General features: G+C 40.0%; 1 protein-coding gene across 2 annotated transcripts in view; it reads left to right on the top strand.

Moving 5' to 3' along the window:
• Positions 1-26,063, top strand: part of cpxm2 (carboxypeptidase X (M14 family), member 2) — a 66,646-nt gene that overhangs the window by 32,224 nt on the left and 8,359 nt on the right. For both annotated transcript variants that reach the window (XM_058407252.1, XM_058407251.1), the window contains 6 exons: positions 1,414-1,564; positions 2,378-2,466; positions 15,496-15,619; positions 15,744-15,940; positions 16,666-16,845; positions 25,600-25,897. In XM_058407252.1, the coding sequence (XP_058263235.1) occupies positions 1,414-1,564; positions 2,378-2,466; positions 15,496-15,619; positions 15,744-15,940; positions 16,666-16,845; positions 25,600-25,897 (1,039 nt within the window). The remainder of the gene's footprint in view (positions 1-1,413; positions 1,565-2,377; positions 2,467-15,495; positions 15,620-15,743; positions 15,941-16,665; positions 16,846-25,599; positions 25,898-26,063) is intronic.

Raw genomic sequence — 26,063 nt, 5'->3', positions numbered from 1 at the left:
TCATAATAGACATTTGACTCAACTCTCACACAGGACGTGTGAATCCACTCACTCACAGTGAATGCTTGACTCGACTCAGACTCATACTGGACTCTTCACTCATCTTGGACTCATAGAGGATATGTTTTTTTTTTTAGACTTATGGGGGATCAATGACTCGTGACTTTACTCTGAGTCATAGTGACCATGTGACCAACTCAGAGCGAATGTATGGCTTGACTCTGGATCTGTGACATGACTCAGACTCATAGTGGATGCATGACTCGGCTCAAATTGGAAAGACAAACTGGCAGACAAATGACTCTAATTCGACCTTTGACATGACTCAGACTCACTATACTTGTGATTCGACTCAGACTCATAGAGGACTTCAGAACTGATTCAGACTCATAGTATTGTGACTCAACTCAGACTCATAATAGACATTTGACTTGACTCTAACACAGGACGTGTGAATCAACTCACTCCCGGTGAATGCTTGACTCGACTCAGACTCAACTGAACTACCCAGATAACTTGACTCAAATTGGATCTTTGACATGACTCAAACTCAGTGGACTTGAGACTCAACCAAACTGGACCTGCGCCTTGAATCAGACTCAGAGACTCCAGAACTGACACAGACTCATAGTGGACTCCACAACTGACTCATAATAGACATTTAACTTGACTCTCACTCAGAGCATGTGAATCGACTCTCTCATAGCGAACGATTTATTCGATTCAGACTCAACTGGACTCTTCACTCATCTTGGACTCATACTGGACAGTGATTTGTCTCAGACTCATGATGAATCAGTGGCTCGATGAATAACACACATGACTTGACAAAGAGTCATGGTGGCGTGACTCGGTTCAAACTCAGAAGAGACAAATAACTAGATTCAAATTGGATCTTTGAAGTGATTCAGACTAAGTGGACTTGTAACTCGACTCAGACTCATAGTGGACTTCAGAACTGACTTAGACTCATAGTGGTCATGTGACTCATAGTGGTCATGTGATTTGTCTCAGACATGACATAGTGGATTTATGACTTGATGAATATGACCTGTGACTCAAACCAAACTAGACTTGTGACTTGACTCAGACTCAAAGTGGACTTCAGAATATACTCAGACTCATAGTGTATGTGTGACTTGACTCAGACTCATAGTGTATGTGTGACTTGACTCAGACTCATTGTAGAGTCTTGACTCTTGACTCTAAAATTGACTCAGACTCACAGATAATCCGTAAAGTAACTAAGCCCCAGTTCTTGTCTTATTCAGTTTTTTTTTTAAATTTGTTTTTATTCCCATTGCAGTAAGCTTGTATGAGCTCAATCTTTTCACTCCATGACAGTTTTCTGACTCGAGGATGATGAATAAATGTCGATGGTGTATGTGTCCTGTCCTGTGCTTGCCTCAGTAGCTGTTCTTTGGCAATAAGGAGAAGGAGATCCCGGTACTGAATAAATTCCCCAGGCCCGTTGTGGCGCGCTACATCCGGATCAACCCTCGCTCCTGGTTCAACCACGGCAGCATCTGTATGAGGGCGGAAATACTGGGATGCCCCTTACCAGGTATCAGAAACACAACCCTGAGGTGTTTTTACAGCGGAGAAGAAGAAGAAACAGCGGGTGTGTAGAATGTAGAAGAGCAGAACGCTCATCTTACAGAACAGCTTGTGAAGAGAAGTCAGTTAGAACTCAAGAACCTATATCCATTCCAAGAATTTATTCTGGATTTATGGATTTTAAGGAAAAAACTGTAATAGAAATATGAGATCATGCAGAAACTCCTAGAGTTGAGTATTTTCCAATAACTGCATGTCCCCAAGTATTTTTATATGTTTGTTTGGGGGTTTTTTGACATGTGGAAGATAAATATAAAGATGAAGGTTACAAAATAAAGGCAGAATAAAATATTTGTTTCAAAAAATTATTTGGGGAAATTGTGAAGGAAAATAACAATTCCAAAAAAATCTGAATATTTTATTGATCCCCTCAGGGGAATTATTAAAAGTGTTCAGATTCTTAAAAGCAAAACATAATAAAAACATTTAAAAAAATGGCAAAAAATATATATTTTAAATATATTTATACGTCAAGATATAAAGGGTTAATTATAGAATAAATGTAATTAATTATTTAATAATTTAATTTAATTATTTACTCCCATTATTATTAATAATTAATTAATTCCATTATTATTAAATAATTATCTCATTAATACTAAATAAATAAATACATACATTAATTACTTACTTACTTACTTAATTAATTAATTAATTAATTTAAATTTATTTATTTATTTTTCATTTATTTATAATAATTCATCAATTAAATGATAAATTAATTAAAAACGATGCCTTTCGGATTCCATCTTGGTTTCAGATCCTAATAATTATTACCACCGCCGCAACGAAATCACCACCACGGACAAGCTGGACTTCAGACACCACAACTACAAGGAGATGAGGCAGGTAAAGAACGATCCTCATCACTACCTCATCAGACCTCACTGACCTTCACTACACTTTACACTAACAGAGAGTCTTCATATTATTCATATATATTTATATCAGAAAGCTAACATAGACGGCACATTACCTGTTGTTCCTAGCAACTAAAATGCACCTACATGTCCGCCGGTTTGGTTTCTGGTACAATGTCAGTATGTAGATTATTATATACTGACATATTAATGTAAATAATGCTAATAATAATAGTTTGTAATAGCCTCATAATAATCCCATTACAAAGCTATTTTAATGAATATAACAAAAATATCAATAAAAACAAAATATGTGTTCAGTCTGAAACCATGTTAGCGCTGTTAGAATGTTACGGCTGAACAACAGAAACCCGGTCAGAACCTGAGAAGCTGATATCAGGTGAAAACCAGGAAGTAGCTGAACAACACTGAACAAAAACGGCTCGATGGATAGAGTCAGGAGACGAAACACCCGACATCACGGAAGCACGCGGCGTAGCGATGGGGAAATACGTCACGCTGAAACATTAGCAGAAGTCGGATATGGAGGAAGGAAGGAGCGGCCAGTCGACTGGACGACAAACTTAAAAAGAGCAAAAAAGATGAGAAAGCTGTGAAAGATAACAGAAGCTGCTCGGGTGCAGGAGCACAGAGCTGAACTTTCTTCCTAACTGATAAAAGTGAGAGCGTGAGATGAGCCGTTAATATGCAAATGAGCAGGAGGTGAAGGCGGGGTTTAATGTAGAGTGTGAAACAAGGGCAGATTGTGAAGAGCCAGGATTCAGTGTTCACCCCGGGGGAAAGGAGGAGCAGTGTGAAACCTCCAAATACACAACCCCAGGATTATCTTTAGTTTAGAATCACACAGGGAAATATTTCAGGGATGAGAAACTCACCTTTTTTTTCTTTAAATTTCTCTAATAAATAGATGATGTACAGCTCTGTAGCTCTAGAACTTAACAGTAAGTAACAATAAATGGATTAAAACTATGAAGTGTCATTATTATTATTATTATTATATATAGAAATATTTGTCATTGTTAGCAAATTGCTGTGGTGTAAAAGGAATAAAACACTTCCTTACTAAAACAAACACTTTGGACGTTTCTGACGCTAATCGTGCACCAGTAACCTGTAGCATCACATCCGCTAATACACACGTCAGCAGTGCCGCTCATGCAGAAAGCGGTGGCTTGGTGCTAATGACGTCCACGCCGCTCGCCCACACGCTCCGTCAGAGGAAACAGATGTCTGGGACAAAGATTTACAACGTGGAAATCACAGTTCATCAAGAGCTTAATTAAAACCCCTTTCTTTTCCGCTTTGATTAATTATCATACAAGCAGCTGGCAAACAAAACATCAAAATACATTATTAAGCATGCAGGGCTGGCGCTTTCCCAGCATGCCCCGCTTTTGTTTGGAGCATACGCTGAACCACTGTGAGACGGTGCTCTGGAGAACACACAGGCAGATGTTCCTCACTTTCATTATTTCCAGTTTCTGTGCTTCGTCGTTTCTCTTCTCTGATGTGATACGAGGCCAATTAGTTTCCTCCAGTTCTGAAGCTACAACTATACAAACATGCAGCCGAGCAGCGGGTTAAACCAACATAGACGAAATGGGGGGATCCACAGGATCGCTGAAGTTTTATGTCTTGTGCATTTTCTTTATAAAGTCCAGTTTAACGCATGAAAGAGGAAGATTATAAAATGACACGTTCTCACATCATGAAAAGAACAAATCTGTAACGTTCTGCAATCACGTCATGCTGAAGTGAGAAGGAAATCTGACCTTCTCTAACGGATCACTCAACACAGCTGCTCTCAGAGCTGGACGACTAATCCCGAGCCTCCAGATAACCCCATCAAACACCTTCTGATGATTCAGAATGCAGGGTTCTCAACCCGAGATCACTTAACCTCCTCTGATGCCTCATAGTTCTTACTCAGTGAGGCATGAGGTGTGCACGTGTGTGTAAGTTTGTGTAAGGGTGTGTGTGTAAGTTTGTGTAAGGGTGTGTGTAAGTTTGTGTAAGGGTGTGTGTGTAAGTTTGTGTAAGGGTGTGTGTAAGTTTGTGTAAGGGTGTGTGTAAGTTTGTGTAAGGGTGTGTGTAAGTTTGTGTAAGGGTGTGTGTGTAAGTTTGTGTAAGGGTGTGTGTAAGTTTGTGTAAGGGTGTGTGTAAGTTTGTGTAAGGGTGTGTGTGTAAGTTTGTGTAAGGGTGTGTGTGTAAGTTTGTGTAAGGGTGTGTGTAAGTTTGTGTAAGGGTGTGTGTGTAAGTTTGTGTAAGGATGTGTGTGTGTAAGTTTGTGTAAGGGTGTGTGTGTAAGTTTGTGTAAGGGTGTGTGTGTAAGTTTGTGTAAGGGTGTGTGTAAGTTTGTGTAAGGGTGTGTGTAAGTTTGTGTAAGGGTGTGTGTGTAAGTTTGTGTAAGGGTGTGTGTAAGTTTGTGTAAGGGTGTGTGTAAGTTTGTGTAAGGGTGTGTGTGTAAGTTTCTGTAAGGGTGTGTGTGTGTAAGTTTCTGTAAGGGTGTAAGTTTGTGTAAGGGTGTGTGTGTGTAAGTTTGTGTAAGGGTGTGTGTAAGTTTGTGTAAGGGTGTGTGTGTAAGTTTGTGTAAGTGTGTGTGTAAGTTTGTGTAAGGGTGTGTGTGTAAGTTTGTGTAAGGGTGTGTGTGTAAGTTTGTGTAAGGGTGTGTGTGTAAGTTTGTGTAAGGGTGTGTGTGTGTAAGTTTGTGTAAGGGTGTGTGTGTGTAAGTTTGTGTAAGGGTGTGTGTGTAAGTTTGTGTAAGGGTGTGTGTAAGTTTGTGTAAGTGTGTGTGTAAGTTTGTGTAAGGGTGTGTGTGTAAGTTTGTGTAAGGGTGTGTGTAAGTTTGTGTAAGTGTGTGTGTAAGTTTGTGTAAGGGTGTGTGTGTAAGTTTGTGTAAGGTTGTGTGTGTGTAAGTTTCTGTAAGGGTGTGTGTAAGTTTGTGTAAGTGTGTGTGTAAGTTTGTGTAAGGGTGTGTGTGTAAGTTTGTGTAAGTGTGTGTGTAAGTTTGTGTAAGGGTGTGTGTGTACGTTTGTGTAAGGGTGTGTGTGTAAGTTTGTGTAAGGGTGTGTGTAAGTTTGTGTAAGGGTGTGTGTGTAAGTTTGTGTAAGTGTGTGTGTAAGTTTGTGTAAGGGTGTGTGTAAGTTTGTGTAAGTGTGTGTGTAAGTTTGTGTAAGGGTGTGTGTGTAAGTTTGTGTAAGGGTGTGTGTAAGTTTGTGTAAGTGTGTGTGTAAGTTTGTGTAAGGGTGTGTGTGTAAGTTTGTGTAAGGTTGTGTGTGTGTAAGTTTCTGTAAGGGTGTGTGTAAGTTTGTGTAAGTGTGTGTGTAAGTTTGTGTAAGGGTGTGTGTGTAAGTTTGTGTAAGTGTGTGTGTAAGTTTGTGTAAGGGTGTGTGTGTACGTTTGTGTAAGGGTGTGTGTGTAAGTTTGTGTAAGTGTGTCTGTAAGTTTGTGTAAGTGTGTGTGTAAGTTTGTGTAAGGGTGTGTGTGTACGTTTGTGTAAGGGTGTGTGTGTAAGTTTGTGTAAGGGTGTGTGTAAGTTTGTGTAAGGGTGTGTGTGTAAGTTTGTGTAAGTGTGTGTGTAAGTTTCTGTAAGGGTGTGTGTGTAAGTTAGTGTAAGGTTGTGTGTGTGTAAGTTTCTGTAAGGGTGTGTGTAAGTTTGTGTAAGGGTGTGTGTAAGTTTGTGTAAGGGTGTGTGTAAGTTTGTGTAAGTGTGTCTGTAAGTTTGTGTAAGGGTGTGTGTAAGTTTGTGTAAGGGTGTGTGTAAGTTTGTGTAAGGGTGTGTGTGTAAGTTTGTGTAAGGGTGTGTGTAAGTTTGTGTAAGGGTGTGTGTGTAAGTTTGTGTAAGGGTGTGTGTAAGTTTGTGTAAGGGTGTGTGTGTAAGTTTGTGTAAGGGTGTGTGTAAGTTTGTGTAAGGGTGTGTGTAAGTTTGTGTAAGGGTGTGTGTAAGTTTGTGTAAGGGTGTGTGTGTAAGTTTGTGTAAGGGTGTGTGTAAGTTTGTGTAAGGGTGTGTGTGTAAGTTTGTGTAAGTGTGTCTGTAAGTTTGTGTAAGGGTGTGTGTAAGTTTGTGTAAGGGTGTGTGTAAGTTTGTGTAAGGGTGTGTGTAAGTTTGTGTAAGGGTGTGTGTAAGTTTGTGTAAGGGTGTGTGTGTGTAAGTTTGTGTAAGGGTGTGTGTGTGTAAGTTTGTGTAAGTGTGTGTGTAAGTTTGTGTAAGGGTGTGAGTAAGTTTGTGTAAGGGTGTGTGTAAGTTTGTGTAAGGGTGTGTGTGTGTAAGTTTGTGTAAGTGTGTGTGTAAGTTTGTGTAAGTGTGTGTGTAAGTTTGTGTAAGGGTGTGTGTGTAAGTTTGTGTAAGGGTGTGTGTAAGTTTGTGTAAGTGTGTTTGTAAGTTTGTGTAAGTGTGTGTGTAAGTTTGTGTAAGGGTGTGTGTGTAAGTTTGTGTAAGGGTGTGTGTAAGTTTGTGTAAGGGTGTGTGTGTAAGTTTGTGTAAGTGTGTGTGTAAGTTTGTGTAAGGGTGTGTGTGTGTAAGTTTGTGTAAGTGTGTGTGTAAGTTTGTGTAAGGGTGTGAGTGTAAGTTTGTGTAAGGGTGTGTGTGTAAGTTTGTGTAAGGGTGTGTGTGTAAGTTTGTGTAAGGGTGTGTGTGTAAGTTTGTGTAAGGGTGTGTGTGTGTAAGTTTGTGTAAGGGTGTGTGTGTAAGTTTGTGTAAGGGTGTGTGTGTAAGCTTGTGTAAGGTGTGTGTGTGTAAGTTTGTGTAAGGGTGTGTGTGTAAGTTTGTGTAAGGGTGTGTGTGTAAGTTTGTGTAAGGGTGTGTGTGTAAGTTTGTGTAAGGGTGTGTGTGTGTAAGTTTGTGTAAGGGTGTGTGTGTAAGTTTGTGTAAGGGTGTGTGTAAGTTTGTGTAAGGGTGTGTGTGTAAGTTTGTGTAAGGGTGTGTGTGTAAGTTTGTGTGAGGGTGTGTGTGTAAGTTTGAGTAAGGGTGTGTGTAAGTTTGTGTAAGGGTGTGTGTGTGTAAGTTTGTGTAAGGGTGTGTGTGTAAGTTTGTGTAAGGGTGTGTGTAAGTTTGTGTAAGGGTGTGTGTGTAAGTTTGTGTAAGGGTGTGAGTAAGTTTGTGTAAGGGTGTGTGTGTAAGTTTGTGTAAGGGTGTGTGTAAGTTTGTGTAAGGGTGTGTGTGTAAGTTTGTGTAAGGGTGTGTGTGTGTAAGTTTGTGTAAGTGTGTGTGTAAGTTTGTGTAAGGGTGTGAGTAAGTTTGTGTAAGGGTGTGTGTGTGTAAGTTTGTGTAAGGGTGTGTGTGTAAGTTTGTGTAAGGGTGTGTGTAAGTTTGTGTAAGGGTGTGTGTAAGTTTGTGTAAGGGTGTGTGTGTAAGTTTGTGTAAGGGTGTGTGTGTAAGTTTGTGTAAGGGTGTGTGTGTAAGTTTGTGTAAGGGTGTGTGTGTAAGTTTGAGTAAGGGTATGTGTAAGTTTGTGTAAGGGTGTGTGTGTAAGTTTGTGTAAGGGTGTGTGTGTAAGTTTGTGTAAGGGTGTGTGTGTAAGTTTGTGTAAGGGTGTGTGTGTGTAAGTTTGTGTAAGGGTGTGTGTGTGTAAGTTTGTGTAAGGGTGTGTGTGTAAGTTTGTGTAAGGGTGTGTGTGTAAGTTTGTGTAAGGGAGTGGGTGTGTAGGGTTGTGCACGGGTCTGTGCGTAAGTTTGTGTAAGGGTGTGTGTGTAAGTTTGTGTAAGGGTGTGTGTGTAAGTGTGTGTATGGGTGTGTGTGTCTAAGCTTGTGTAGGGGTGTGTGTGTAAGTTTGTGTAAGGGTGTGTGTAAGTTTGTGTAAGGGTGTGTGTAAGTTTGTGTAAGGGTGTGTGTGTAAGTTTGTGTAAGGGTGTGTGTGTGTAAGTTTGTGTAAGGGTGTGTGTAAGTTTGTGTAAGTGTGTGTGTAAGTTTGTGTAAGGGTGTGTGTGTAAGTTTGTGTAAGGGTGTGTGTGTAAGTTTGTGTAAGGGTGTGTGTAAGTTTGTGTAAGGGTGTGTGTGTAAGTTTGTGTAAGGGTGTGTGTGTAAGTTTGTGTAAGGGTGTGTGTAAGTTTGTGTAAGTGTGTGTGTAAGTTTGTGTAAGGGTGTGTGTGTAAGTTTGTGTAAGGGTGTGTGTTTAAGTTTGTGTAAGTGTGTGTGTAAGTTTCTGTAAGGGTGTGTGTGTAAGTTAGTGTAAGGTTGTGTGTGTGTGAGTTTCTGTAAGAGTGTGTGTAAGTTTGTGTAAGTGTGTGTGTAAGTTTGGGTAAGGATGTGTGTGTAAGTTTGTGTAAGTGTGTGTGTAAGTTTGTGTAAGGGTGTGTGTGTACGTTTGTGTAAGGGTGTGTGTGTAAGTTTGTGTAAGGGTGTGTGTAAGTTTGTGTAAGGGTGTGTGTGTAAGTTTGTGTAAGTGTGTGTGTAAGTTTCTGTAAGGGTGTGTGTAAGTTTGTGTAAGGGTGTGTGTGTAAGTTAGTGTAAGGTTGTGTGTGTGTAAGTTTCTGTAAGGGTGTGTGTAAGTTTGTGTAAGTGTGTGTGTAAGTTTGTGTAAGTGTGTGTGTGTAAGTTTGTGTAAGTGTGTGTGTAAGTTTGTGTAAGGGTGTGTGTAAGTTTGTGTAAGTGTGTCTGTAAGTTTGTGTAAGGGTGTGTGTAAGTTTGTGTAAGGGTGTGTGTGTAAGTTTGTGTAAGGGTGTGTGTAAGTTTGTGTAAGGGTGTGTGTGTAAGTTTGTGTAAGGGTGTGTGTAAGTTTGTGTAAGGGTGTGTGTGTAAGTTTGTGTAAGGGTGTGTGTAAGTTTGTGTAAGGGTGTGTGTAAGTTTGTGTAAGGGTGTGTGTAAGTTTGTGTAAGGGTGTGTGTGTAAGTTTGTGTAAGTGTGTGTGTAAGTTTGTGTAAGGGTGTGTGTGTGTAAGTTTGTGTAAGTGTGTGTGTAAGTTTGTGTAAGTGTGTGTGTAAGTTTGTGTAAGGGTGTGAGTAAGTTTGTGTAAGGGTGTGTGTGTAAGTTTGTGTAAGGGTGTGTGTAAGTTTGTGTAAGGGTGTGTGTAAGTTTGTGTAAGGGTGTGTGTGTAAGTTTGTGTAAGTGTGTGTGTAAGTTTGTGTAAGGGTGTGTGTGTGTAAGTTTGTGTAAGTGTGTGTGTAAGTTTGTGTAAGGGTGTGAGTAAGTTTGTGTAAGGGTGTGTGTGTAAGTTTGTGTAAGGGTGTGTGTAAGTTTGTGTAAGGGTGTGTGTAAGTTTGTGTAAGGGTGTGTGTGTGTAAGTTTGTGTAAGGGTGTGTGTGTAAGTTTGTGTAAGGGTGTGTGTGTAAGCTTGTGTAAGGGTGTGTGTAAGTTTGTGTAAGGGTGTGTGTAAGTTTGTGTAAGGGTGTGTGTGTAAGTTTGTGTAAGGGTGTGTGTGTACGTTTGTGTAAGGGTGTGTGTGTGTAAGTTTGTGTAAGGGTGTGTGTAAGTTTGTGTAAGGGTGTGTGTAAGTTTGTGTAAGGGTGTGTGTGTAAGTTTGTGTAAGGGTGTGTGTAAGTTTGTGTAAGGGTGTGTGTGTAAGTTTGAGTAAGGGTGTGTGTAAGTTTGTGTAAGGGTGTGTGTGTGTAAGTTTGTGTAAGGGTGTGTGTGTAAGTTTGTGTAAGGGTGTGTGTAAGTTTGTGTAAGGGTGTGTGTGTAAGTTTGTGTAAGGGTGTGTGTGTAAGTTTGTGTAAGGGTGTGTGTGTGTAAGTTTGTGTAAGGGTGTGTGTAAGTTTGTGTAAGGGTGTGTGTAAGTTTGTGTAAGGGTGTGTGTGTACGTTTGTGTAAGGGTGTGTGTGTGTAAGTTTGTGTAAGGGTGTGTGTAAGTTTGTGTAAGGGTGTGTGTAAGTTTGTGTAAGGGTGTGTGTGTAAGTTTGTGTAAGGGTGTGTGTAAGTTTGTGTAAGGGTGTGTGTGTAAGTTTGAGTAAGGGTATGTGTAAGTTTGTGTAAGGGTGTGTGTGTGTAAGTTTGTGTAAGGGTGTGTGTGTGTAAGTTTGTGTAAGGGTGTGTGTAAGTTTGTGTAAGGGTGTGTGTGTAAGTTTGTGTAAGGGTGTGTGTGTACGTTTGTGTAAGGGTGTGTGTGTGTAAGTTTGTGTAAGGGTGTGTGTGTAAGTTTGTGTAAGGGTGTGTGTAAGTTTGTGTAAGGGTGTGTGTAAGTTTGTGTAAGGGTGTGTGTGTGTAAGTTTGTGTAAGGGTGTGTGTGTAAGTTTGTGTAAGGGTGTGTGTGTAAGTTTGTGTAAGTGTGTGTGTAAGTTTGTGTAAGGGTGTGTGTGTGTAAGTTTGTGTAAGGGTGTGTGTGTAAGTTTGTGTAAGGGTGTGTGTGTAAGTTTGTGTAAGGGTGTGTGTAAGTTTGTGTAAGGGTGTGTGTGTAAGTTTGTGTAAGGGTGTGTGTAAGTTTGTGTAAGGGTGTGTGTGTGTAAGTTTCTGTAAGGGTGTGTGTGTGTAAGTTTCTGTAAGGGTGTGTGTAAGTTTGTGTAAGGGTGTGTGTGTGTAAGTTTCTGTAAGGGTGTGTGTGTGTAAGTTTGTGTAAGGGTGTGTGTAAGTTTGTGTAAGTGTGTGTGTAAGTTTGTGTAAGTGTGTGTGTAAGTTTGTGTAAGGGTGTGTGTGTAAGTTTGTGTAAGGGTGTGTGTAAGTTTGTGTAAGGGTGTGTGTGTAAGTTTCTGTAAGGGTGTGTGTAAGTTTGTGTAAGGGTGTGTGTGTAAGTTTGTGTAAGGGTGTGTGTGTAAGTTTGTGTAAGGGTGTGTGTAAGTTTGTGTAAGGGTGTGTGTAAGTTTGTGTAAGGGTGTGTGTGTAAGTTTGTGTAAGGGTGTGTGTAAGTTTGTGTAAGGGTGTGTGTAAGTTTGTGTAAGGGTGTGTGTGTAAGTTTGTGTAAGGGTGTGTGTGTACGTTTGTGTAAGGGTGTGTGTGTGTAAGTTTGTGTAAGGGTGTGTGTAAGTTTGTGTAAGGGTGTGTGTAAGTTTGTGTAAGGGTGTGTGTGTAAGTTTGTGTAAGGGTGTGTGTAAGTTTGTGTAAGGGTGTGTGTGTAAGTTTGAGTAAGGGTGTGTGTAAGTTTGTGTAAGGGTGTGTGTGTGTAAGTTTGTGTAAGGGTGTGTGTAAGTTTGTGTAAGGGTGTGTGTGTAAGTTTGTGTAAGGGTGTGTGTGTAAGTTTGTGTAAGGGTGTGTGTGTAAGTTTGTGTAAGGGTGTGTGTGTGTAAGTTTGTGTAAGGGTGTGTGTGTAAGTTTGTGTAAGGGTGTGTGTAAGTTTGTGTAAGGGTGTGTGTGTGTAAGTTTGTGTAAGGGTGTGTGTGTAAGTTTGTGTAAGGGTGTGTGTAAGTTTGTGTAAGGGTGTGTGTGTGTAAGTTTGTGTAAGGGTGTGTGTGTGTAAGTTTGTGTAAGGGTGTGTGTGTAAGTTTGTGTAAGGGTGTGTGTGTAAGTTTGTGTAAGGGTGTGTGTAAGTTTGTGTAAGGGTGTGTGTAAGTTTGTGTAAGGGTGTGTGTGTAAGTTTGTGTAAGTGTGTGTGTAAGGTTGTGTAAGGGTGTGTGTGTGTAAGTTTGTGTAAGTGTGTGTGTAAGTGTGTGTGTATGTGTGTTTGTGTGTGTGTGATGGTGTGTAAGGTTGTATAACAGTGTGTGTGTGTGTGTGTGTGTAAGGTTGTATAACAGTGTGTGTGTGTGTATATGTGTGTTTGTGTGTGTGTGATGGTGTGTAAGGTTGTATAACAGTGTGTGTGTGTGTGTGTGTGTAAGGTTGTATAACAGTGTGTGTGTGTGTATATGTGTGTTTGTGTGTGTGTGATGGTGTGTAAGGTTGTATAACAGTGTGTGTGTGTGTGTGTTTGTGTGTGTGTGTGATATTGTGTAAGGTTGTATAACAGTGTGTGTGTGTGTGTGTGTGTGTGTATGTGTGTTTGTGTGTAAGGTTGTATAACAGTGTGTGAGTGTGTGTGTTTGTGTGTGTGTGTGATAGTGTGTAAGGTTGTATAACAGTGTGTGTGTGTGTGTGTGTGTGTGTATGTGTGTTTGTGTGTAAGGTTGTATAACAGTGTGTGAGTGTGTGTGTTTGTGTGTGTGTGTGTGTGATGGTGTGTAAGGTTGTATAACTGTGTGTGTGTGTATGTGTGTTTGTGTGTAAGGTTGTATAACAGTGTGTGAGTGTGTGTGTTTGTGTGTGTGATGGTGTGTAAGGTTGTATAACTGTGTGTGTTTGTGTGTGTGTATGTGTGTTTGTGATGGTGTGCAAGGTTGTATAACAGTGTGTGTGTGTATGTGTGTTTGTGTGTGTGTGATGGTGTGTAAGGTTGTATAACACTGTGTGTGTGTGTGTGTGTGATGGTGTGTAAGGTTGTATAACAGTGTGTGTGTGTCTGTGTGTGTGTGTGTTTGTGTGTGTGTGATGGTGTGTAAGGTTGTATAACAGTGTGTGTGTGTGTGTGTGTGTGTGTTTGTGTGTGTGTGATGGTTTGTAAGGTTGTATAACCGTGTGTGTGTGTGTGTGTGTGTGTGTGATGATGTGTAAGGTTGTATAACAGTGTGTGTGTGTGTGTGTGTGATGGTGTGTAAGGTTGTGTGACAGTGTGTGTGTGTGTGATGGTGTGTAAGGTTGTGTAATAGTGTGTGTGTGTGTGTGTTTGTGTGTGTGTCTGATGGTGTGTAATGTTGTATAACAGTGTGTATGTGTTTGTGTGTGTGTGTGATGGTGTGTAAGGTTGTATAACAGTGTGTATGTGTTTGTGTGTGTGTGTGATGATGTGTAAGGTTGTATAACAGTGTGTGTGTGTTTGTGTGTGTGTGTGATGGTGTGTAAGGTTGTATAACCGTGTGTGTGTGTGTGATGATGTGTAAGGTTGTATAACAGTGTGTGTGTGTGATGGTGTGTAAGGTTGTGTAATAGTGTGTGTGTGTTTGTGTGTGTGTGTGTTTGTGTGTGTGTGATGGTGTGTAAGGTTGTATAACAGTGTGTGTGTGTGTGTGTTTGTGTGTGTGTGATGGTTTGTAAGGTTGTATAACAGTGTGTGTGTGTGTGTGTGATGGTGTGTAAGGTTGTGTGACAGTGTGTGTGTGTGATGGTGTGTAAGGTTGTGTAATAGTGTGTGTGTGTGTGTTTGTGTGTGTGTCTGATGGTGTGTAATGTTGTATAACAGTGTGTATGTGTTTGTGTGTGTGTGTGATGGTGTGTAAGGTTGTATAACAGTGTGTATGTGTTTGTGTGTGTGTGTGATGATGTGTAAGGTTGTATAACAGTGTGTGTGTGTGTGTGTGATGATGTGTAAGGTTGTATAACAGTGTGTGTGTGTGATGGTGTGTAAGGTTGTGTAATAGTGTGTGTGTGTTTGTGTGTGTGTGTGATGGTGTGTAAGGTTGTATAACAGTGTGTATGTGTTTGTGTGTGTGTGTGATGGTGTGTAAGGTTGTATAACAGTGTGTATGTGTTTGTGTGTGTCTGATGATGTGTAAGGTTGTATAACAGTGTGTGTGTGTGTGTGTGATGGTGTGTAAGGTTGTGTGACAGTGTGTGTGTGTGATGGTGTGTAAGGTTGTGTAATAGTGTGTGTGTGTTTGTGTGTGATGGTGTGTAAGGTTGTATAACAGTGTATATGTGTTTGTGTGTGTGTGTGATGGTGTGTAAGGTTGTATAACAGTGTGTATGTGTTTGTGTGTGTCTGATGATGTGTAAGGTTGTATATCAGTGTGTGTGTGTGTGTGTGTGATGGTGTGTAAGGTTGTGTGACAGTGTGTGTGTGTGATGGTGTGTAAGGTTGTGTAATAGTGTGTGTGTGTGTGTTTGTGTGTGTGTGTGATGGTGTGTAAGGTTGTATAACAGTGTGTATGTGTTTGTGTGTGTGTGATGGTGTGTAAGGTTGTATAACAGTGTGTATGTGTTTGTGTGTGTGTGATGGTGTGTAAGGTTGTATAACAGTGTGTATGTGTTTGTGTGTGTCTGATGATGTGTAAGGTTGTATAACAGTGTGTGTGTGTGTGATGGTGTGTAAGGTTGTGTGACAGTGTGTGTGTGTGATGGTGTGTAAGGTTGTGTAATAGTGTGTGTGTGTGTGTTTGTGTGTTTGTGTGATGGTGTGTAAGGTTGTATAACAGTGTGTATGTGTTTGTGTGTGTCTGATGATGTGTAAGGTTGTATAACAGTGTGTGTGTGTGTGTGTGTGTGATGGTGTGTAAGGTTGTGTGACAGTGTGTGTGTGTGATGGTGTGTAAGGTTGTGTAATAGTGTGTGTGTGTGTGTTTGTGTGTGTGTGTGATGGTGTGTAAGGTTGTATAACAGTGTGTATGTGTTTGTGTGTGTGTGTGATGGTGTGTAAGGTTGTATAACAGTGTGTATGTGTTTGTGTGTGTCTGATGATGTGTAAGGTTGTATAACAGTGTGTGTGTGTGTGTGTGTGATGGTGTGTAAGGTTGTGTGACAGTGTGTGTGTGTGATGGTGTGTAAGGTTGTGTAATAGTGTGTGTGTGTGTGTTTGTGTGTGTGTGTGATGGTGTGTAAGGTTGTATAACAGTGTGTATGTGTTTGTGTGTGTGTGTGATGGTGTGTAAGGTTGTATAACAGTGTGTGTGTGTGTGATGGTGTGTAAGGTTGTATAACAGTGTGTGTGTGTATGTGTGTGTGATGGTGTGTAAGGTTGTACAACAGTGTGTATGTGTTTGTGTGTGTGTGTGATGGTGTGTAAGGTTGTATAACAGTGTGTATGTGTTTGTGTGTGTGTGTGATGGTGTGTAAGGTTGTATAACAGTGTGTGTGTGTTTGTGTGTGTGTGATGGTGTGTAAGGTTGTATAACAGTGTGTGTGTGTTTGTGTGTGTGTGATGGTGTGTAAGGTTGTATAACAGTGTGTGTGTTTGTGTGTGTGTATATGTGTGTGTGATGGTGTGTAAGGTTGTATAACAGTGTGTATGTGTTTGTGTGTGTGTGTGATGGTGTGTAAGGTTGTATAACAGTGTGTATGTATGTGTGTGTGTGTGATGGTGTGTAAGGTTGTGTAATAGTGTGTGTATGTGTGTGTGATGGTGTGTAAGTCCAGTGTTTAATTGTAATTGTGTTGTTCCTGCTGCAGTTGATGAAGGTGGTGAATGAAATGTGTCCCAATATAACTCGGATATATAACATCGGGAAGAGCTACAACGGCCAGAAACTCTACGCTATAGAGATAACAGATCATCCAGGAGAACATGAGATGGGTAAGACATGATTACACACACACACACACACACACACACACACTCTTTACAGCCTTCTGAACAAAAGTGCTAGCGTGACTCATCACACACTCACAGGTATGACTCATCCTCCCCCCTCCTCCAGGTGAGCCTGAGTTTCGCTACACGGCAGGTTCCCATGGTAACGAGGTGCTGGGGCGTGAACTTCTCCTCTTGTTAATGCAGTTCTTATGTGTGGAGTATCGCTCCGGTAACCAACGGATACGACACCTGGTCCACGAGACCCGCATCCATCTACTGCCCTCGGTCAACCCGGACGGATACGAGAAGGCCGCTGAGGCTGTGGGTCTCACACACACATATACACACACACACACACACACACACACACACACACACATACACAGACACACTCACATACACACATACACACACACACACATACACACAAACACACATACACACACATACAGATACACAGACACACACACACATACAGACACACACACATACCCACACACACACACATGCAGACACACACACACATACAGACACACACACACACACACCATACACACACCAAATGTAATAGGCAATATGTATAATCTAAACTACAGAACCATACCTGTTGCAGTTACACACATGTGTTTATGTTTGTGTGTGTTTGTATGTGTGTGTGCGTGTGTGTGTTTGTGTGTGTATATTTTCTGTATGTATGTATGTGTGTGTGGGTGTGAGTGTATGTTTGTATGTATGTGTGTTTGTGTGTGTGTGAGTGTGTGTGTGTGTGTGAGTGTGTGTGTGTGAGTGTGTGTGTGTGTGTGTGTGTGTATGTATGTGTGTGTGTGTGCCTGTATGTGTGTGTGTGTCTGTATGTGTGTGTGTCTGTATGTGTATGTGTGTGTGTGTGTGTGTATGTGTGTGTGTGTGTGTGTGTTAGATCATGTGCGTTATTCTCCATGCTCCTGAACACTGAAGTTGTGTTTAATGAGTGAGTAAAGAGATTGTGATAAACGCAAGAGTGTAATAAAGTCCTCCAGTGTGTGAAGTGTGTGTTGTGCTCTCAGGGCTCGGAGCTGAGCGGCTGGTCAATGGGACGATGGAGTCAGGACGGAATCGACGTCCACCACAACTTCCCTGACCTCAACAAAATCCTCTGGGCAGCAGAGTCTCGCCAGTGGGTTCCACGCAAGTTCCACAACCACCATGTCCCCATCCCTGAGTGGTACCAGTCCAAAAACGCCACGGTACATCACACACACACACACACACACACAGACACACACACACACACACACACACTCAATCTCTCTCTCTCTCTCTCTCTCTCTCTGTCTCTCTCTCTCACACACACACACACACACACACACACACTCACACACACACTCAATCTCTCTCTCTCTCTCTCTCTCTCTCTCTCTCTCTCTCTCTCTCTCACACACACACACACACACACACACACTCACACACACACTCAATCTCTCTCTCTCTCTCTCTCTCTCTCTCTCTCTCTCTGTCACAGACACACACACACACACACACACAGTATTTAATTCCATATCTGTTTGAAACATTTCATTAAGATTAATTAATAATCAGTGAAGGTCAGATTCTAGTCTTTATTTAATTGAGTTCATTTTTAGTAGTTAATGGATTTGCATGTTTTTAGTCGAGACACACATCTGCCCCATCACACTGCTCTTCAACCTCATCTTCACCTGCTGAGAGTTCTACAGTAAATAGATTTAAAAAATATTTCACACACACACATGCTACTGAAGTTTTGCAACTCAGTCCTGTGTGACAGAGAAACCACAAATAAATGCTAATATTTAGCTAATAATAAACAACATCCACAGTTTCATGCAAACATTACTAGTTTTGCTCTGTAAGAATTCTTCACCCATCTTTCTCTGTGAAATCTGTCACTGAACGTCATTATTCAGGACAGAATCGTCATCATTCAGCACAGAAACGTCATCATTCAGCACAGAAACGTCATTATTCAGGACAGAATCGTCATCATTCAGCACAGAATCGTCATCATTCAGCACAGAATCGTCATCATTCAGCACAGAAACGTCATCATTCAGCACAGAAACGTCATCATTCAGCACAGAAACGTCATCATTCAGCACAGAAACGTCATCATTCAGCACAGAAACGTCATTATTCAGCACAGAAACGTCATCATTCAGCACAGAAACATCATTATTCAGGACAGAATCGTCATCATTCAGCACAGAAACATCATTATTCAGGACAGAATCGTCATCATTCAGCACAGAAACATCATTATTCAGCACAGAAACGTCATCATTCAGCACAGAATCGTCATTATTCAGGACAGAATCGTCATCATTCAGCACAGAAACGTCATCATTCAGCACAGAATCGTCATTATTCAGCACAGAAACGTCATTATTCAGCACAGAAACGTCATTATTCAGCACAGAATCCTCATTATTCAGCACAGAATCGTCATCATTCAGGACAGAAACGTCATTATTCAGGACAGAATCATCATCATTCAGCACAGAAACATCATTATTCAGGACAGAAACGTCATTATTCAGGACAGAATCGTCATCATTCAGCACAGAAACATCATTATTCAGGACAGAAACGTCATTATTCAGGACAGAATCGTCATCATTCAGCACAGAAACGTCATCATTCAGCACAGAATCGTCATTATTCAGCACAGAAACGTCATCATTCAGCACAGAATCGTCATCATTCAGGACAGAAACGTCATCATTCAGCACAGAATCGTCATCATTCAGCACAGAAACGTCATCATTCAGCACAGAATCGTCATCATTCAGGACAGAAACGTCATTATTCAGGACAGAATCGTCATCATTCAGCACAGAATCGTCATCATTCAGCACAGAATCGTCATCATTCAGCACAGAATCGTCATCATTCAGCACAGAAACGTCATCATTCAGCACAGAAACGTCATTATTCAGGACAGAATCATCATCATTCAGCACAGAAACATCATTATTCAGGACAGAAACGTCATTATTCAGGACAGAATCATCATCATTCAGCACAGAAACATCATTATTCAGGACAGAATCGTCATCATTCAGCACAGAAACGTCATCATTCAGCACAGAATCGTCATTATTCAGCACAGAAACGTCATCATTCAGGACAGAAACGTCATCATTCAGCACAGAATCGTCATCATTCAGCACAGAAACGTCATCATTCAGCACAGAATCGTCATCATTCAGGACAGAAACGTCATTATTCAGGACAGAATCATCATCATTCAGCACAGAAACATCATTATTCAGGACAGAAACGTCATTATTCAGGACAGAATCGTCATCATTCAGCACAGAAACATCATTATTCAGGACAGAATCATCATCATTCAGGACAGAAACGTCATTATTCAGGACAGAATCATCATCATTCAGCACAGAAACATCATTATTCAGGACAGAAACGTCATTATTCAGGACAGAATCGTCATCATTCAGCACAGAAACGTCATCATTCAGCACAGAAACATCATTATTCATGACAGAAACGTCATTATTCAGGACAGAATCGTCATCATTCAGGACAGAAACGTCATTATTCAGGACAGAAACGTCATCATTCAGCACAGAAACGTCATTATTCAGGACAGAATCGTCATCATTCAGCACAGAAACATCATTATTCATGACAGAATCGTCATTATTCAGCACAGAATCGTCATCATTCAGGACAGAAACATCATTATTCAGGACAGAATCGTCATCATTCAGGACAGAAACATCATTATTCAGGACAGAATCATCATTATTCAGGACAGAAACGTCATCATTCAGCACAGAAACATCATTATTCAGGACAGAAACGTCATTATTCAGCACAGAATCGTCATTATTCAGGACAGAATCGTCATTATTCAGGACAGAATCGTCATCATTCAGCACAGAAACGTCATCATTCAGCACAGAATCGTCATTATTCAGCACAGAAACGTCATTATTCAGCACAGAAACGTCATTATTCAGCACAGAATCCTCATTATTCAGCACAGAATCGTCATCATTCAGGACAGAAACGTCATTATTCAGGACAGAATCATCATCATTCAGCACAGAAACATCATTATTCAGGACAGAAACGTCATTATTCAGGACAGAATCATCATCATTCAGCACAGAAACATCATTATTCAGGACAGAAACGTCATTATTCAGGACAGAATCGTCATCATTCAGCACAGAAACATCATTATTCAGGACAGAAACGTCATTATTCAGGACAGAATCGTCATCATTCAGCACAGAAACGTCATCATTCAGCACAGAATCGTCATTATTCAGCACAGAAACGTCATTATTCAGCACAGAAACGTCATTATTCAGCACAGAATCCTCATTATTCAGCACAGAATCGTCATCATTCAGGACAGAAACGTCATTATTCAGGACAGAATCATCATCATTCAGCACAGAAACATCATTATTCAGGACAGAAACGTCATTATTCAGGACAGAATCGTCATCATTCAGCACAGAAACATCATTATTCAGGACAGAAACGTCATTATTCAGGACAGAATCGTCATCATTCAGCACAGAAACGTCATCATTCAGCACAGAATCATCATTATTCAGCACAGAAACGTCATTATTCAGCACAGAAACGTCATTATTCAGCACAGAATCCTCATTATTCAGCACAGAAACGTCATTATTCAGCACAGAATCCTCATTATTCAGCACAGAAACGTCATTATTCAGCACAGAATCGTCATCATTCAGCACAGAAACGTCATTATTCAGGACAGAAACATCATTATTCAGGACAGAAACGTCATTATTCAGGACAGAAACGTCATTATTCAGGACAGAATCGTCATTATTCAGGACAGAAACGTCATTATTCAGGACAGAATCATCATTATTCAGGACAGAAACATCATTATTCAGGACAGAATCGTCATCATTCAGCACAGAAACGTCATCATTCAGCACAGAAACGTCATTAATCAGCACAGAATCGTCATTATTCAGCACAGAATCGTCATCATTCAGCACAGAAACGTCATTAATCAGCACAGAATCGTCATTATTCATGACAGAATCGTCATTATTCAGCACAGAAACGTCATTAATCAGCACAGAATCGTCATTATTCATGACAGAATCGTCATTATTCAGGACAGAAACGTCATTATTCAGCACAGAATCGTCATTATTCAGCACAGAATCGTCATTATTCAGCACAGAAACGTCATTATTCAGCACAGAATCGTCATTATTCAGCACAGAATCGTCATTATAAATAAACGTCACACATAAACGTCATTATTCATGACAGAATCGTCATTATTCAGCACAGAAACGTCATTATTCAGCACAGAATCGTCATTATAAATAAACGTCACACATAAACGTCATTATTCAGGACAGAAACGTCATTATTCAGCACAGAATCGTCATTATTCATGACAGAATCGTCATTATTCAGCACAGAAACGTCATTAATCAGCACAGAATCGTCATTATAAATAAACGTCACACATAAACGTCATTATTCAGGACAGAATCGTCATTATTCATGACAGAAACGTCATTATTCAGGACAGAAACGTCATCATTCAGCACATAAATGTCATCATTCAGGACAGAATCATCATTATTCAGGACAGCAACATCATTATTCAGGACAGCAACATCATTATTCATGACAGAAACGTCATTATTCAGGACAGAATCGTCATCATTCAGGACAGAATCGTCATTATTCAGGACAGAAATGTCATTATTCAGGACAGAATCGTCATTATTCAGCACAGAAACGTCATTATTCAGGACAGAATCGTCATTATTCAGCACAGAATCGTCATTATTCAGGACAGAATCGTCATTATTCAGGACAGAAATGTCATTATTCAGGACAGAAACGTCATTATTCAGGACAGAATCATCATTATTCAGGACAGAAATGTCATTATTCATGACAGAAACGTCATTATTCAGGACAGAATCATCATTATTCAGGACAGAATCGTCATTATTCAGGACAGAAACGTCATTATTCAGGACAGAATCATCATTATTCAGGACAGCAACATCATTATTCAGGACAGAATCGTCATTATTCAGGACAGAAACGTCATTATTCAGGACAGAATCGTCATTATTCAGGACAGAAACGTCATCATTCAGGACAGAATCATCATTATTCAGGACAGAAACGTCATTATTCAGGACAGAATCGTCATTATTCAGGACAGAAACGTCATCATTCAGCACATAAACGTCATTATTCAGGACAGAAACGTCATTATTCAGGACAGAATCGTCATTATTCAGGACAGAAACGTCATTATTCAGGACAGAATCGTCATTATTCAGGATAGAAACGTCATCATTCATGACAGAAACGTCATTATTCAGGACAGAATCGTCATTATTCAGGACAGAAACGTCATTATTCAGGACAGAAACGTCATTATTCAGCACAGAAACGTCATTATTCAGGACAGAATCGTCATTATTCAGGAAAGAAACGTCATTATTCAGGACAGAATTGTCATTATTCAGCACAGAAACGTCATTATTCAGGACAGAAACGTCATCATTCAGCACATAAACGTCATTATTCAGCACATAAACGTCATTATTCAGGACAGAATCGTCATTATTCAGGAAAGAAACGTCATTATTCAGGACAGAATCGTCATTATTCAGGAAAGAAACGTCATTATTCAGGACAGAATCGTCATTATTCAGCACAGAAACGTCATTATTCAGGACAGAATCGTCATTATTCAGGACAGCAACATCATTATTCAGGACAGAAACGTCATCATTCAGGACAGAATCATCATTATTCAGGACAGCAACATCATTATTCAGGACAGAATCGTCATTATTCAGGACAGAATCGTCATCATTCAGGACAGAATCATCATTATTCAGGACAGCAACATCATTATTCAGGACAGAATCGTCATTATTCAGGACAGAATCGTCATCATTCAGGACAGAAACATCATTATTCAGCACAGAAACGTCATTATTCAGGACAGAATCATCATTATTCAGGACAGCAACATCATTATTCAGGACAGAAACGTCATCATTCAGCACATAAACATCATTATTCAGCACAGAAACGTCATTATTCAGGACAGAATCGTCATTATTCAGGAAAGAAACGTCATTATTCAGGACAGAATTGTCATTATTCAGCACATAAACGTCATTATTCAGGACAGAATCGTCATTATTCAGGAAAGAAACGTCATTATTCAGGACAGAATCGTCATTATTCAGCACAGAATCGTCATTATTCAGGACAGAAACGTCATCATTCAGCACATAAATGTCATTATTCAGGACAGAAACGTCATTATTCAGGACAGAATCGTCATTATTCAGGAAAGAAACGTCATTATTCAGGACAGAATCGTCATTATTCAGCACAGAAACGTCATTATTCAGGACAGAATCATCATTATTCAGGACAGCAACATCATTATTCAGGACAGAAACGTCATCATTCAGCACATAAACATCATTATTCAGCACAGAAACGTCATTATTCAGGACAGAATCGTCATTATTCAGGAAAGAAACGTCATTATTCAGGACAGAATTGTCATTATTCAGCACATAAACGTCATTATTCAGGACAGAATCGTCATTATTCAGGAAAGAAACGTCATTATTCAGGACAGAATCGTCATTATTCAGCACAGAATCGTCATTATTCAGGACAGAAACGTCATCATTCAGCACATAAATGTCATTATTCAGCACATAAACGTCATTATTCAGGACAGAATCGTCATTATTCAGGAAAGAAACGTCATTATTCAGGACAGAATCGTCATTATTCAGGAAAGAAACGTCATTATTCAGGACAGAATCGTCATTATTCAGCACAGAATCGTCATTATTCAGCACAGAAACGTCATCATTCAGCACATAAACGTCATTATTCAGCACAGAAACGTCATTATTCAGGACAGAATCGTCATTATTCAGGAAAGAAACGTCATTATTCAGGACAGAATCGTCATTATTCAGGAAAGAAACGTCATTATTCAGGACAGAATCGTCATTATTCAGCACAGAAACGTCATCATTCAGCACATAAACGTCATTATTCAGCACAGAAACGTCATTATTCAGGACAGAATCGTCATTATTCAGGAAAGAAACGTCATTATTCAGGACAGAAACGTCATTATTCAGGAAAGAAACGTCATTATTCAGGAAAGAAACGTCATTATTCAGGACAGAATCGTCATTATTCAGCACAGAAACGTCATTATTCAGGACAGACAGTGTGACGTTTCTGTCAGAAGCGATGTCTCTGTGGAAGTGAAGAGAAACCCTGAGCTCCCTGTAGCGTGTGTTTGCATTAGCATGGCAGCCATAATTAGAAAATAGGAGGCAAAGCACCCGGACTGACACGCTGTTTCAGAGGTGCTTATTCACACACACACACACATTGTGTTGAGTAGAGTGTGTGCTGCTGTGTAGCGGTTATTTCTGAACACGTGTGAGTCACAGCCAGCGCTGATTGCTGTCACGTCCCTCGTCTTTACTCCAGTTACAGAAACGGAATCTGCTCCAGAGACACGGCTCCATGTTCATAATCAGCTCTGAATAAACAGACACAAGCCCTCATTAATAATCTGCTTATTGTACAGATTTAACCCTTCCATCTGCAGTGGACACTCTGACGGACAGTTTAAGGCCCTCTGGAGATTATTAATGTGATTTACACTGAAACTTCTGGAGCTTATTTGTCATTCTAAAGCTTCACTTTTTAGCTAACATAAAAAAACTGTATGTTTAAAGAATTCGTGTCACACTCCACTGCCTGCTGCACACATTTCCAAAACTAGTTTTTGTTTGTTTGTTTGTTTGTTTATTTGGTTGGTTTGCCCATTTGTTTGTGTTCTTTGTGTTTGTTTTTGTTTGGTTGGTTGTTTTGTTTGTTTTTTGTTTATTTTGTTTGTTTTTTGTTTGTTTTTCTTTAGTTGTTTGGTTCGTTTGTCTCTTACTTTGTTTTGTTTGTGTTTTTGTTTATTTTGTTTGGTTGTTTGGTTGATTAGTTGGTTGGTTTTTTGCTTGTTTTTGATTGGTTGTTTTTTGTTTGTTTGGTTTTATATATTTGTTTGTTGCTTTGCATGTGTTTGTTTTTGTTAGTTTGACTAGTTGGTTTGTGTGTCTTTTTGTTTGTTTGTTTGGTTTGTTTTATCTGTTTATTTTTATTTATTTTGTTTGTTTGTTTAGATGATTGGTTGGTTTGGTCTGTCTGTTTGTTTGGTTTGGTTGTTTTGTCTGTTTTTTGATTATTGTTTGTTTTTTGGTCATTTGTTTTGTCTGTTTTTTGTTTTTTATTTTGCATTTTTGTTTGTTCAGTTATTTTGTTTTTCTGTTTTTTGTTTGTTTTGTTGGTTTAGTTGATTGGTTTGTTTTACACTATTGTATCATACTACAGTATATTTTATATTTTCATCATTTTTAAAACATTTTAATCTCTGACATTTAGACAGAATCAGAAATCTTTTAAATCTATTCTAAAAACAATCTTGAGTCTTACACATGACAGCTGTAGCTCTGACTGTAACACAGTGCTGAGACTGGAGACTCCTTCCTTACACACGCTACATCAGTGTTACTGTATATGGAGCCTCCAACATTATGTAAATGATCTGTTGCTATAGAAACAATAATGTATTAGAACGAGCACATTTATATCAGCTGACAGAGATTTGGTCATAGATGATCATTAACACCTTCTGACCAATCAGAATGCAGGATTCAGCAGCTCTGTGGTGTAAACATGAACAGATCAGATTTTATACACAGTTTATATAATCTAAATAATTCAGAAACTCCAGAAACACTCTTTACACTTTTTCCCACATATCTACTACTATATAAGGATTTATTTACATTATTTAGTTCATATTGCGATTAAAGAAAAAAAATATAAATATCTCAACATGACAGGTTGCCATGGAGACGCGGGCGCTGCTGGGATGGATGGATAAGATCCCCTTTGTCTTAGGAGGAAATCTTCAAGGCGGAGAGTTGGTAGTGACCTTCCCTTACGACCGGACCCGACTCTCGGGAGTTCTGAAAGGGGCCACGCCCACACCGGACGACCTGGTTTTCCGCTGGCTGGCGTTCTCGTACGCCTCCACACACCGGCTCATGACGGCCCCAACGCGCAGGGTGTGTCACACACATGACTTCGCCAAAGAGGACGGAACCATCAATGGGGCGTCCTGGCACACGGCGGCAGGAAGTGAGTGCGGTTTGGACTGGAGTTAAGATGGTTTTAATACTTGTTTGGGTGCATGATGCCACAGCCATAACGAGGGTGTTTTTTACAGGAGAGAACTGTAAACACTTTTTAAACACACACACACACACACACACACACACACACACACACATAGTCCAGTTTATAC

This window comes from Hemibagrus wyckioides, linkage group LG13 (assembly GCF_019097595.1).
Source record: "Hemibagrus wyckioides isolate EC202008001 linkage group LG13, SWU_Hwy_1.0, whole genome shotgun sequence".
NCBI lineage: Eukaryota > Metazoa > Chordata > Actinopteri > Siluriformes > Bagridae > Hemibagrus > Hemibagrus wyckioides.
Note: the sequence above shows the minus strand (reverse complement) of the source record. Positions and strands in the feature narration are given on the sequence as shown.